Raw genomic sequence first — 14,350 nt, 5'->3', positions numbered from 1 at the left:
GTTTCACCCCTGGGTGTGCTGAGTGGAGGTCTGCTTCTCACACCAAGGGCAAACAATATTTCACCATGTGGTTTGAACCTGCAGACCTGCCCGGAGGATTTCACCACTAAACTCCTAATGATGGAAAATTAACGCTCCACTGAGCTGAGCTAAAAGCCCCTACTGACAACATTTCCAAACTATTTACAGCATGGGTCTAAAAACAGCAAGTAAAGGGATCACTCAGGATATATTTCTGTTGATCTGGGCGTAATGAGGAAAACCTGTCAGACACGTTTTGTTATTATTTCCATTAAGGGCAGTAGATGAAATAGAGAGGGGAATTGTTAAAAACTCAAATAAAAGTGCTGTGAGCTATAATTAGAAGTCTAAAATGCAGACCCAGAGGAGCGACGAGGGAGAATTTAGGCTTTTCTTTGACCGAGAAGACAAGTGTGTCCACAAAGTTCACCTGATACGGGGAAACCAAGTGTTGAATGGAGAAGCGGTCATTACGCACAACACATAGACTCCTCCCAGGCATGTCTGGAAGAAAACCTCTTGTTACAGTAGGAGCTGGCCACTGACAGAGGCTCCATCCACGCTGACTGATGCTCAGCAGCCTCTAATTGAGCGTTTGTGTTAAGATTTTGCAGGTTTTACGCGCATCCAAAATGAGAGCCCTTATTTCTACAGTGACAGTGTTGTGGGTGATGACAATGCCCTGCACAGAGGCCATCCACGGATTGTACAATTTTGGCCAGCACGAGTTATTCTACAAAAAGAATAACTGCAAGCCAATTCCTGCAAACCTCCTCCTGTGCCACGATATCGAGTACACGGAGATGCGCCTCCCGAACCTGCTCGGACACGAAACAATGAATGAAGTTCTGCAGCAAGCTTCGTCCTGGATCCCACTGGTTCAGAAGCAATGTCATCCGGACACAAGAAAGTTCCTCTGCTCCCTTTTCGCTCCCGTCTGTCTGGATGATTTGGACGAGCCCATACAGCCGTGCAGGTCCCTGTGCGAAAGCGTCAAGGACGGCTGCGCGCCCGTGATGTCCGCGTTTGGCTTTCCTTGGCCAAAGATGTTAGACTGCGACCGTTTCCCACTCGACAATGACCTGTGCATACCCCCTGCGGGCATCGACAACTTTGCGCCAGTGACTAAAGAAGGTGAAGTTTTGCAAAATTTTATTTTAGGGGCAAATTTACCTCCCCCAACTCTTTTGCGCAAATGCCAAATTAATTTACAGTGACACATAAATGCTGCCTCATAGAATGCATGCGTGAAAAGCATGATTTAAAAAATCATCATTCAAATATATCCACTCATCTGTCCATTTCTTGCACCTGAATCCACTGTGGTCACATCTGGCCATGTGCGTCCTACTGATTTTGCACAGCACATAACACTTTGTGCTGCATTATGGCAGATTATGTAACATTTACCATGTCAAATTTCTGTTTTAGTGCCCAGAGTGTGCGACGCTTGCAAGGAAACAGATGAAAATGACAATGAAATTGTTGACAACCTGTGTAAGAATGACTTTGGTAAGTCCACCCGCCTATTTTATTGGAGCAGTAGCTCCCAAGGTGAAGCTCAGTGACCCCAAGAGGTCACGGAGGGAGGTTCAAGAAACACCAGGAAAAATACCACCATTAAATGTGTTTCATTCACAAGGCAGTAAAAAGAATAAATGTAAACTGTGACCACGATCTCCCTCCTCACCTTTATCTCCCCTACTGCATGCATCTTAGTACTGAACCATATGTAAGTAGGCCTAAAACTCTCAGGTGGTTTTTATTAGGACAACATGTCAAACAGGATAATCTATATAGAGTTTTTTGTGAAAACACTGCCAGTCTCTATTCCTTACTTTCTGTGCTGCTTGCATCAAGCCCTGAAGATCAAAGTGAAGGAGATCTCTTACATCAACGGTGACACCAAGATAGTGCCGGAGACCAAGAGCAAGACCATTTACAAGCTGAACGGAGTGACGGAGCGTGACCTGAGGAAGACGGTGCTGTGGCTGAAGGACGGCCTGCAGTGCATCTGTGAGGAGATGAATGACATCAACGCTGCCTACCTGGTCATGGGCCAGAAGATGGACGGCCATCTGGTCATCACCTCGCTGAAGCGCTGGCAGAAGGGACAGCGTGAGTTTAAGAGGATTTCACGCAGCATCCGCAAGCTGCAGTGCTAGGGAGGAAGAAAAACATGTGTCACAAGCATGTGTCACTGTTGAAGAAAATGTTCAGTTGAGCTCTTTCCTATTATCCCTTTCCAGTTGTCACCGAAGTTGCAATTACGGTTCATAGATTCCTCTCTAGATTCCAACAATGATACACGTCCTGTGTTTTCCATTTGGTTTATGGTTAAAAACGCCCAATATCTTATATCTTTGGCAATATATAGCATATCTGTCCAAAAACAAGTTGCATTTATCTGACTCTACATTTAGAACTCATATTGATTTTCATATTGTGGAAGGTGCTATGCATAAATACACTCACGCTGCGTTCATTAATAAGGCCACAGTTTCTAAGTGGGTAAACAGCACAGATTGGCCACATCGTCTAAGCAGGGGACACATCTATATCTGGTTCAGACACAGAAGTAAGCAAACATATTCAAAAAGTCCTTTAAATTGTGAGATTTTGTGAAGTTCACCCACTGACTCCCATTCATTTTGCCATCAGTGAGCATTGGGCGCCCCCTAGTGGTCGGCTTTAAAGTGGCATTTCCTGGGAAAAGCTGTCTTTGCTGTCACCTCATTAATTGCACTCAGCTGGAGTCCCATGTGTAAAGGAGTCACTAATTACACTGTTAGAGTGAAAACTATCAGAGCTCTGAATCCAGGATTAAAAATAATTCTAAAAAATCATTAGCAGATGTGGCCTACTGTGAAATCCTGCAATGGGTGTGAGTTTGGGACATTTTTTCCCTTCTGGTGCTCCCTAGAATCTGTTTCTGCCTCTGCATCATAACATAGAACTGACACTTTATGGAGCATTTCTCAAGCAGGGTTAAATCATCAGCAGTTAATTTAGGTCTATTCAAAAGTCCTTTGACTCTTTGTCATTTGTTCTGAGGAGCAAATGACAAAGGGTCAAAGGTCTTGACTGTTTGAGATTGGACTCCATGTTTAAAGTAGTAAATAAAAAAAGCTCTGGTAAGATATTTTGGGGAAGTTTGAGTCTTCCTAAATAAGGTATTTGCGTCCTATGAAAGCTATTTTCTACAGAAACAATTAGAGAAACGGATTCATATAGTGTGGTGCATATTGAGTGAAGCTGTGATCCCTGTGTGTGGAGTGTGACGTTCAAAGACAAAATGTTTTTTTTTTGTTTTTTTTTGTATTCCTACCGTTTTCTCAAACAAAAATGAGAGATAGCTGGCTATATTCTCTTAAACATTTTAATACTCTTGGTAATCTTTTTGTACTTGAGCCACTGCAAACTTTTCTACCACAGTATGATTAAAAACTAGTATTTTTCTACTCCAGACTTTCAAGTAAACGTTTATGTCAAGTTTCGGTTTGCATTTTCATCCTGTTGTTGGAGTAACAGAAGTTGTTGTTGTTTTGTAGGTATTAACAAATATCAATGAGTTTTGGTTGGTAGTGTTGATTTGAGCAGTAACCTGTTAAATGCAAATAATCATGTGGTTGTGTGAGTGTGTGTGCAATGTAAAGTTGTTTTTTTGTTGTTGAAAGTATTACTGTGTAAATATCAAATACCATCTTTTATTCTTGTATAAAGTTTTCAGCGATTAAAACTGCCAACGACATGTTGGAAATGACTCTTCACTGTTGTATGTGTGGCAGGAATGGCCACAGTTCTAGGACAGAGAATAAATCTGCAGCATGTATTATTAAACACTGCCATCTAGTGGAGTTAAATAGTAAAATATGGTCAAGGGTAACAACTGGACTCTTACAAGACATTTGGTGTGTTCCGCAATATTTAAAAAAAAAAACAATGCATGCATATATATTGCATGCATATATATATGTTGCAAAACTTAATTGAGATTATATATATATATATATATATAATCTCAATTAAGTTTTGCAACCGTTCAGATCTGTATTTTCAGTTCTATTCCCATTAAATATTTGCACTATTAAACTTACTAAAAGCTTATACTGCTAAATAAATCACAAATTACGTGCATATTGAATTTAGCTTGATTCTTGTAGACAAGCCCGTATTTTTGTATGATGTATTGTAAATTTTTATTACACATTTCTGAGAAACAGGATCTCGTTTTGTTCCTTATTCCCGTTTGTGTTTCAGTGGTTTGATTATTGTGGGGAATTCTGGAACTCCTCACAAACCGTAAGTATGAAGTATGAGGAGGCAGGTCATTTATTATATTCCTCCAGTGATGACAAAAGTCTCTGTTAAAACTTCTCATCTTTGCCCACAAAAGTTGACCTCTCACTCTTTAGAGATTATCCAATTCTGTGTAGCTATATAGGCAAAAAGGGCTCACTCTGAACTGATATATTTGCGATTGCAATTGTTTTCTTGTATTATTACTAGTTTAAACCTATTTTGATTTTAGTGCCTGTTAGTGCTCTGCCTGTGTTTAGGCCGTTTTGTTTTTGGAACCTTGTAGCTTCAATGTTGGGAAGTACCATAAACTCTTTATCTGCCTTTTTACCTGATGCCAAAAAGGACACTCTAGCCCCCCCACAGTGACAGATTTGAAAACCTCAAAACAAAGGCTACAGCTAATGATTATTTTAATGATTATCTTTTACTCTATCTCCACTCTTTGTCTATAAAATAGCAGAAAATTCAAATCACTTGTTTTGTGTGACCAACAGTCCAGAACTCAAATATTCTAATTCTCACTCATAAGTAATGACGAGTTGCAGCAAACGTTACCATTTGAGAAGCTGGAACCAATAAATGCTGACAATTTGTTTTAATAAATGACTTAAAAAGGAATGACTTCACATTCAATTGACTGTCACTATTAACACATGTTGTTGTGAGGTAATGCAGTAAAATGTGTCTCGGTAGTTTGCCTCATTCATCCAGGTGTTGAACTAGACCAACAGGTAAAAGAGAAACTACCTAATAAACCATATCAGTAGTCTTTTACTGGAGCGCCATGATCAAGGTGTGAATTGACGTGAAACCAAATAAGAAGTGTCAGCATGGCAGTGTGGGCTACATCCTCTGAAGGTGAATGTTAACTAAATCAGTTTTTTTTTTTACACCCTTCACACCTTGAGTCATGTGCTGCCTATAACTGTCACATGACCTCCATGTGAGCTAAATGTCTCATCTCCGCAGCCCTCATGTGACCTTATAGTGTGACTGACCCAGAAATACCTGGGACTCCCCGCTGGCCAGTAGAAGTGATGAATACCTAAAAAGTTTTTAACTTTACACCTACAGTCTGGACAGTAGTTTCATTTTGATCTGATAATATTCATTGTTCTAGTAGTCCAGGAGAGGTTTACTCATGTAGCTTAATAGGTCATGTGTTGTATTGTGTATAACACCTCAGCAAAGGGCGGAACATGTGTAAATATATCCTGAATTCGAAGCCTAACCAAGGACTGGGCCTGCTACAAGTCAGCTACAGCTAGATACCATCCATACATTGTAAAATGGAAATACTCAAGTACTGCACATGCGTACAATTTACTGTTTAAACCACCAGACACAATGAGTGGATAAAATTAGCTCCAAATCTTCCAGCTATAACATCAAAATATAGTATAGTATTTCACACTGACGCTCTTTGGTGTCTTTACAACAAATGATCTTTGTGAATTTGTATTTCTTTAATTTCATGACTTTATATTTTGAATGAACTTAAATTGTGGATTGGTTTGCCAATTGAACATCCTCCTAAATGGGAAGTGATGATTACATTCCTGCCTATTGTGAAAAACCAGCATAATCCTCAAGATCACAGAATGACGACATATATATATATATTAAGAGAAAATTACAAAGATAATATACAGTAAAACTCAAGAACCATGAGATCACAAAGGCACTGCAGGCCTGATATAAATATATAGTTGATTTGTCACAGACAGAACTCCAGTTCCAAAATTTCAGAAAGCAGAAATGTCCCACGGGAATCTATTAAAAGCCATAAAATAGTCAGACTATGAATCAGTCTGAACAGCAACAATTCAATTACACACTGACTGGTGAGGCCATAACTGCGCAACTCAGGCTGTTTACTGAATAATTAAATTACATCATTACACATAGCGTGTGCGTGTGTGTGTGTGTGTGTGTGTGATGCCTTCAGAGCTGTAGGAAAAACTAAAACCTCTTGAGCGAAGATGGACAAAATCATCATAGTAGTACGTGGGGAATTTGGTCCCCTTCAGTGTCACTGATGTGACGTTTAGGGGGTCAAACCCTGGAAACCACGGCTGGGAATAGTACTACTTATTCATCTTTAAGTATTGTATGTCATTTTATGTGCGACATCAGCTAATATTATTATAGAGGACTTCATGTTTTGCATGGGTGTATTAGAGGCTACAACTTTTTGAACTGGATGAAAAAGTTTGTCTGTGAGCTGCATGATTTTTTTTTTCTCCCTTTCACACCCGAGCTATGTGGCCAAGTTGCAAAAATATAACTATCAGTAGGAACACTTTGTTCGCTACAGCTAATAAAATAAACGGCTTGCGTTACAAAAAAACGCACCTCGCTTAGATATCCCTAATTAACGACTGTCATGAACGCAGCACAGCTAACCTCTCTCAACCGTTGGTGGTACCTAGCTAGCTTAAAACTGTATTTAGCCTGTGTTTAAGATTTAGTTTTCTGTGTTTTTCTTTATTTTATTGGTGCCAACAGGCTATAAAACCCCTTTACCTTCCTATGACGGTCGACGGTGTACCTTTGAGAGCACGGCTCAGTTTGACGAAGCTCAAAAAAGTCCGCGGGGAAGTACCCTAGGAAATCCCCGCAGACTGTACGGGGATATTATTCTCGCCACTGATGCGCCAGAGCTCCGACACACAGTCGACCTCTTCGGTGCATTTGTAAAGACACAAGGCAAGAAGCAGAGGCGTCAAATGCTGGATTATTAAAAGCCAGGTCCTGTTGTCAAATCTACTAAGCCCGCAATGGATAGCGACATGTTGAAAGACAAAATCCGGAGTTACAGCACGCTGAATTCAATGTATCATGAGACTCGGCAGGAAATCGACCTCCTGAACAAACAGATTTATGTGAAGGACAATATCATTGCAGATTTAAAAGCGAGGCTAGGGAGGTATGAGAGGATCTACATGACTGTGGGAGATAACGAGTCCGTGGTCATCGGGCCGTCCAAGTCTCTGCTGGAGAGCTTGTGCAAAGAAATATGCAAACTGAAACTGAAGAGAAACGACATGGAGTTCAAAGCATCTCGGCAAGCGGAGGTAAAACATGTTGTATAAACACGTTTATAAAAGCTCGTTCCGTGCAGAGAAGTGTTTTGTAGGCTATGGAGCTTTATTTTATCACTATTATGTGATTAAAAAAAAGTTTAGTACAATGGAAACATCTGTCCCATGAGGGAGGACTTCCTCAAGTCTCTTAATGAGAAGTGATAAAAACCATGAAATCTATATTTTACTATTTAACCTTTTTAAAAAGTCATTGTCACCCCGCTGAAGGTTTTTAATTTAAAGTGTAGGCTGTTGCATTATGTAATCTTTTGTTATTGAATTATTCACTGAGAGTGTTTAAAGACATCCTCAAGTATACATGATTGAAAGAATTAAATGCAGCATAAATTAGTTGCAATAACCAGAAATTTTCACTTTATTTGTATAAGTGTTTATGTATCTTTTAATGCACCACATGATGAATTGGTGTGGTCATGCAGCTGATCTCCCTGTCCTCCTCCTGCCCCCCCCCCCAGGAGATCCAGAGGCTGACAGCGGAGCTCCGAGAGAAGGACCTGGAGCTGGAGCGTGTCAGGTGTCAGCCGGACCACGAGAAGGACCATGAGATCCACAGGCTGCAGTCCGCCCTGGAGGAGAGGGAGCGGTCCGAGGCCACCAGAGCCGTGCTCTGCACATCGCTGGCAGAGGAGGCCGACCAGCTGCGCAGCCAACTTGGCGCAACAGTGAAGGTGTGTCAGGAGCTGCTGGCCAGGCTGGAGAAAGAGAACAAGGGGGATGGAGAAGTGGAGGTTGTGGCTCAGCAGCAAAAGGCTAAGGAGGTGTGTGGTGCTTTTTTTTTGGATTCTTTTGGTTTTATGTGGGTGACTGGTTTTATTATCTTGTGCATTGGACCTTTTTTTTTCCAATGCAGGATTGGGTCCTTTCCTTTGTTTGTTTGGTTTTTTTTTTGGGTGGCCCTCCCTTAACTTTGTGTTCCACCATGCTCTACAGATGACTGAATCCTCTGACACCAGTAGTGTTAATGACCAAATCAGTCAACTTCAGGAGGAGAATCAACAGCTAAAGCAGCGAGTGGCATATGTAAGTATTCATCCTGAAATCAATCAGGCACTACAAAAACAATATATCAAAATGACACAAATTCAGTACTAATAATCTTACAGCCAAGATCAGCTAAAAGGTTTATCAACATCACAGCGTAATGCTGAGCGTGGCGCATGATTGTTGGTCGGTTGGCCTAACCATTGTTGTAATTGCTCCTTTTTAGGTACAAGGTCTGAATTCTCAGTGGCAGAAGTATGACTCCAGCAGGGAGGACTATATCAGAGGTTTATGTCAGAGGCTGAAGGAGACCACTGGCCAGGGCTTGATGCCTGGGTTGGGCTCTGCAAACCCCGGATTGCTTCATCATGAGATTTCCAGGCTCAATGGCTTACTCGAGGAGAAGATGAGTGAGTGCGAGCGGTTGGGTAGAGAAGTGGAGGAGATGAGGAGGCAAGACCAAGAGCGCATCCAGACTCTGGAGCAGCAGGTCAGTGCGGTGTCATGGACTCAGTACATCTTTGTATTCTGCTACGATGGATCTGATTGCACATACAGTATGTGGTGTGTAGGAAAAACCATTGTCTGAAGAAACGTTCTGCCTCTTCCTTCCTCAGGTCCTCATCTACACAGAGGACTTTAAGTCAGAACGGGCCGACAGAGAGCGAGCACAGAGCCAGATCCAAGACCTGAAGGAGCAGGTTCATCAGTTAAAACGGCAGCTACACAAACAGGTGAGACGACAAACCTTAAAGAAGGTGGACGAGTGTATCTTTAGACACAGTAATTTGGGGTAGCCTGTCCTATGTGCGATCCTAACAGTTTACACGACTGTCTTCAGCAGGGAGGAAGCAGAGAGAGCAGAGAGGTGGTCCCCATGTGTCGTGTGCACATAGGACACAGGATCTCCTCCAGGCGACATAAGGACTCCTCAGAGCCTCTTTTGAGGACCACGGCTGAGATGCAGCAGCAGCAGCAGCAGCAGCAGCCCGCCGCTGCAGCTGCGGCAGCATCTCCGAATCCCGCCTGGAACGACTGCCCAGGCCCCTCAGAGTTACAGTGCCCACTCTGCCTCGCCACTTTCAACGACATGGATGCTGTAGAGTACCTGAACCATTGTGAAGGTTGCGCCAATCTATAAACGGAACAACACTCATTTGGATAAGACGGTTATCTCTCGCTGACAATAACCAAACACTGAAGCGCAGCACTACACGGCAGAAAATAACCTGAGTGGAGTTTCCAATGCGGAGAGCCTTGACAACAACTGAAACGACTGACTTAAGATGTTTGGACATAGTTGTACAACCCAAAGATCCCCGGTCGCAAGAGAAATGAGTTCATCAGGCTTTTTTTTTTAAGTCTATATAGTTTGGTTTTTTTTTTCTAAATCCAGTGTCGGCTTCTTGGTGGTCTCCTTTGGCAATACAGGAAGTTATTGTGGGGGAATTTGATGTCACCGCAATATATCAAATATCATATACCTCAATGTGTCAAATTACAAACCTGTTGCACTTTCTTGACATTTATCCAAAAACTAATCGTTGGATCGTACAATTAAGAGATCCATGATGCATAAGCTTCTTATTTTGGATCTAGACATCAATGACAATGTGGTGCTATTAGTTGTTATTTTTTATTGAACTTAACATATTTCTGTTGTATAAATTATATATTCTTAATAACAGATTAAAAATATAGCTATTATATTAATATTTATTGTCTTTGTATAAATAACTGAAAAAGGCTAATCATTTTAGTGCAATGTTTTTTTGCCTTTTTTTTCCACCAAAGCCATGAAATACTTCTTTTCCTGGTAAACTTTTGGGATAAAAAATTTTAAATACATTACAACTGAAAAAACGTTCGAGATACTTTTTTTTTTGAGACAATTTATATAAAGATTGCATCCCAACTGACAATATGCTTACTTTTTGAGATTTTTTTTTCTTCTTGAGCTGGCGCATTATTTTTGTAATAAAAGACTGTTTACCCACAATTTATCTTATAGTGATTTATATAGCTTTAAGTATGTTTCGTTATTGCGTGGTGTGTTTTTCTTGAGTCTGCTGCCTCGAGCTGTAACCACAAGATCATAGCCTAACCACGAAAAATGTTGGCGCTACTTAACTAAGTCTGTGTGCATGTCTTTTTAGTGTGTGTGTGTGTGTCCATCCACCCATCTGGGTCACGTGTATGTGCTTGTGTGTGGTGGAAAACCCCTTCCCAGTGTTGCCTGAATGGGCACGCTGTACTGTGACAGACATATTCCCAGCTGTTGTGTGGCTGAAGCAAACCCTACAGGGGTACTGTGAGAAGACCAGTGAAAGGCGGTAGCTCAAGTTACGTCCAACAAGCCTCAATAAGCGCCTGCGGATCAGTTAGTGACCAAAACACTCTGCAGTCAGTGGCTGTGAAGTATCGTTTTGACACAAATAGGCCAACGGTGCTGTTTGGTGAATCAGTTGTCATGGGTTTAGTGTAGTAAGCACAGGAAGCTGGACATCCCCTGTTTAAAAGGAAGTAGGCAGTTGCAGAGCATAGAAAAGACACAGCCAAACTACTGTGTTCTTTGTGTAACGCTGAACAAGTTTTTGCTTTTTTTCAGTCATATAATGGCCCATTTTAAAGCTTAAAACCATGAAACTTTTGAAAGAAAAGACCACATTCTTCTTCTTACAAATTAAATGCTGAATCCATTAGCTATAAAACGTACTCTTGCTCAAATCAACACTCTTGGGTGGTTTTTTTGCTGCATTCTTACTTGGTTTGATATGACCAGCAGATTGTGTTAATGTTGGCAAACAGAGGCTTTACACGGCTGCGTGTCTGTGACTCTACTTGTGCTCCATTTATGAACTTTAAATGTGCCCGCTAGCCAAAGTTACAAAGTTTTGACTGATTGTATTTCTAAAAAAAAAAAGTTAGCTGTTAAACTAGCTTGTGGCTGCCAGTAGTAGTTTCCTTTTTACAGCAAAGACATGAGTTGTATCTTCTCATCAAACTTTATGCCAAAGTGCAAATACATTTCTCAAATGTTAATGACAATTGGTGGTCAATTTCAAATATTAAGCACTTTGTTTCTTTCTCATTTCTTTTTTTTTTCCAAATAGTTAACACAGCTAAGATTATTGATAAATAAGTTGAAGGAATACTTCTGAAAACAAAATGAGGAGGTTTGAAAGTTGACAATCAGTCGAGTCCCCGAGCGTTCAAATGACACCAGACAGCATCACATGCTAACTTACTCATCAGCAAACTGGGGAAGATATTTGTGGCTGAATTCGTTTCCAACACATTTATTTCATTTACATAACGCACCGCCCCAGCTCCAATACATGTGCCCACAGAACGACTGGTTCCAATTTTGGCTTTACAAAAGGGCAGCTTCTGAATCTTGCCTATAAGCCAACCACATCCACTGTCTCTACAAAGGCCACGAGCTGTCTGCTGGGGATTGTCCCCCACGCCAGCACAACCCACACATTTACAACAGGGTCTATAAGTGACTGAACTTCCACACACACAAACGCTCTACCCACCGATCTGACAGTGGAAAAAAAAAATAGGTCACAAATCCCCACCTGAGTGTCTTGGAACTTTTCTAAGAAACAAAGAACTTAATAATGAGAGAAGTCAGGTGACGGTGGTAGATCAGTTCCTGTTAAGAACAGGTTTCAAAGCATCAGGATGTGCCAGTGAAGCTGTCATATACTTGAACAAAGAGGGAAAACTTCAGTCTGACATTTATCCAGACAAATACAGAATGGATAAATGCGGCCTTTAATCTTGTGTGTATCCTAAAAGAATGGGAATTTCCCGCCATCATGAGGGAATTCCCAAAAAAACAGCAGACAACTTTATTTGAAAATGGAGTGCTGTCGACTTGAGCAGATCATTTTAATTTAATGTATGCCGGTTGAGGTGGTTGGTATTAATGCTGTCTGTATTTTTTAAGGCTTTTTGGTAAGGAAGTCCAAAGTTTCGGCCATCAAACACTGCGTCAGGGCAGATTGTAGCCAGGAAACAAGCAGGGGGGGGGGGATTCCCTCTTCAGAGGTGTTTGTGATCCTGAAGTGCTCCAGGCAGTTGACAATGAAAAGATCACCGTTCTGATTACAAGCTACAAGGCAGCTGTGATCCTTTGTAGTAATCCTATTGGCGCTCGCCCCCGTGATTGTCTCTAATCTGCTCTGAGGGCAGCATTGTGTTAAACTTCATCAGCCAAGACAACTATTACAGCAAAGGTCAAATCAAGGAAATATTTTGAAAGGACACATGTATTTTATGTGCCCTTTATAGACAATATAAATCTATTCTAAACTGAGGAAAATGGTTGATTTAGGTGGCTCTTATCTCTGCACATATTTAAAAATCTGTGCCATTTCCATGTTTAATTTAGATCACGGCCCGCATTTATGTCTCAGACCTTTTGCTCTGTGTTTTTGACGTGTCTACGTTAGCGTAGTTTTGTGGGACATTTGCTTGAATGTGGTAGATCCCATCTTACATCACTGGTGACAGCGAGCCAAGCAGTCATTCATACCTGAAATATATTATGAGTCATATCTGCTCGGGTGGCTCACACAAACCAAAACCTTTTGTCTTCCCTTGTATGAGGTACATTTACCACAATTAACTCATTCATCAAATTTGTAAGAGTGGTAATTTTTCACAGTGAAATCCCACGGTATGAAGAAATAGTCACTGTTGGAAAAGTTAAGAGGAAGCAGTCAGATCGTTACCGTAACTTCCTCTTCACATTATCCATTTGGCTCTGAATTCAAGATATAAACATGTACCTTTACATTATAATATTTTAAATGTGTGAAGGTTCTGCATCTCTTCACCCCTTTGTCTTTGTGCAAGCAGATGTCAATAAGACAGCTCAGCAGTCACCAATAGATTTTCAAAAGGTTCACAAAACTGCAGTTATGCCATTTTTAACTGAAACAAACTGGTGGAAAAACATCAAGCACAAAGCTTTTACTGTGGTAGTGCTGATCAGTGAAATCTATGTATTAACTCATCAACATCTAGATAAGCCAAAGTATAACCTCATTTCACGCTCGCTTCACCCTGAGGGAATGTACTTGATTTCATAACTGCCTGAAATCAATTTTCCCTAGAGTTTCATGAGCATGTATGAAATGAGGCTACATGTAAATGCCTGAGGTACTCCGACGGCAGCTACCTTTTTTGTTTAACACACTTCACAAGTGAAACTGAACCACTGGATCTACATGACTCAGTTACGGTGGCTTTGTAGATTGATTATGACGGTCAATTAGTGGATTTCCCAAAAGGAACATGTATTTGAGGGTGTGACTCACCCTGCAACCTCATGCATATGCAGAGCGGCAACAACGGGTAAAACTGGTGCTTTGGCACAAGCAGTTCATGCTATTTACCTGTCCCATATGGACATGGGCACATCGAAGTCAAGCATGAGTTCAACATTTTGGGAAATTACCTTTTTTACTGAGTTACTCACAAACTTTGATACCGTTCTCATGTTTGTTTCTGGTTAGCTTAGCTAGCACAAAGACTGGGTTAAGGGGGAAATTGTTGTCACAGCTCTGCCCAACTGTACCTAAATCTACCTACCAGCACTTAGAAAACTCACTTATCAACACGCTATATGTTGTTTAATCCACATAAAGAGGTTAATGTGCCAGATTATTCCCTGGCTCTAAATGGCTGCTTGGTGACCAGGAGAGATACTAAGATGTTAACGTCCTGGCCAACAAATAATCCAGCACATGAACATTAGTTACCAGCAAATTGTTGGTTTTATATGGAAATTAAGGGATTAAACAAACGAGATTGAACATGTTCATTAGTGAGCTTTGGTGGCGCTGGTAGGCGTATTTTGTGACTGTTGAACAGAGCTGATTTTGTATTTCCAGTCTTTGTGCCAAGCTAAGTTAACTGGGTAC

The 14,350-nt window shown here is 41.0% G+C and overlaps 2 protein-coding genes across 3 annotated transcripts; both read left to right on the top strand.

Moving 5' to 3' along the window:
- Positions 1–577: 577 nt before the first annotated feature.
- sfrp2 (secreted frizzled-related protein 2) lies at positions 578–2,203 on the top strand. The gene is made up of 3 exons (XM_070827916.1): positions 578–1,155; positions 1,453–1,533; positions 1,882–2,203. The coding sequence occupies exons 1-3, from the start codon at positions 654–656 to the stop codon at positions 2,184–2,186; spliced, it is 888 nt and encodes a 295-aa protein (XP_070684017.1). The 5' UTR covers positions 578–653; the 3' UTR covers positions 2,187–2,203.
- A 4,554-nt stretch (positions 2,204–6,757) lies between these two features.
- tnip2 (TNFAIP3 interacting protein 2) lies at positions 6,758–10,410 on the top strand. 2 transcript variants are annotated; one of them, XM_070827760.1, is made up of 6 exons: positions 6,758–7,400; positions 7,886–8,188; positions 8,361–8,450; positions 8,638–8,901; positions 9,029–9,145; positions 9,256–10,410. In XM_070827760.1, exons 1-6 carry the CDS (start codon positions 7,104–7,106, stop codon positions 9,550–9,552), a joined length of 1,368 nt encoding a protein of 455 aa, XP_070683861.1. In that variant the 5' UTR covers positions 6,758–7,103; the 3' UTR covers positions 9,553–10,410. The 2 variants fall into 2 exon arrangements, with proteins under 2 accessions (XP_070683861.1, XP_070683860.1); XM_070827759.1 differs by having other exon boundaries at positions 9,253–10,410.
- The last annotated feature ends 3,940 nt before the right edge of the window (positions 10,411–14,350 follow it).

This window comes from Pempheris klunzingeri, chromosome 3 (genome assembly GCF_042242105.1).
Source record: "Pempheris klunzingeri isolate RE-2024b chromosome 3, fPemKlu1.hap1, whole genome shotgun sequence".
NCBI lineage: Eukaryota > Metazoa > Chordata > Actinopteri > Acropomatiformes > Pempheridae > Pempheris > Pempheris klunzingeri.
The sequence above is the reverse complement of the archived record's forward strand: the minus strand, read 5'-3'. Positions and strand labels throughout refer to the sequence as shown.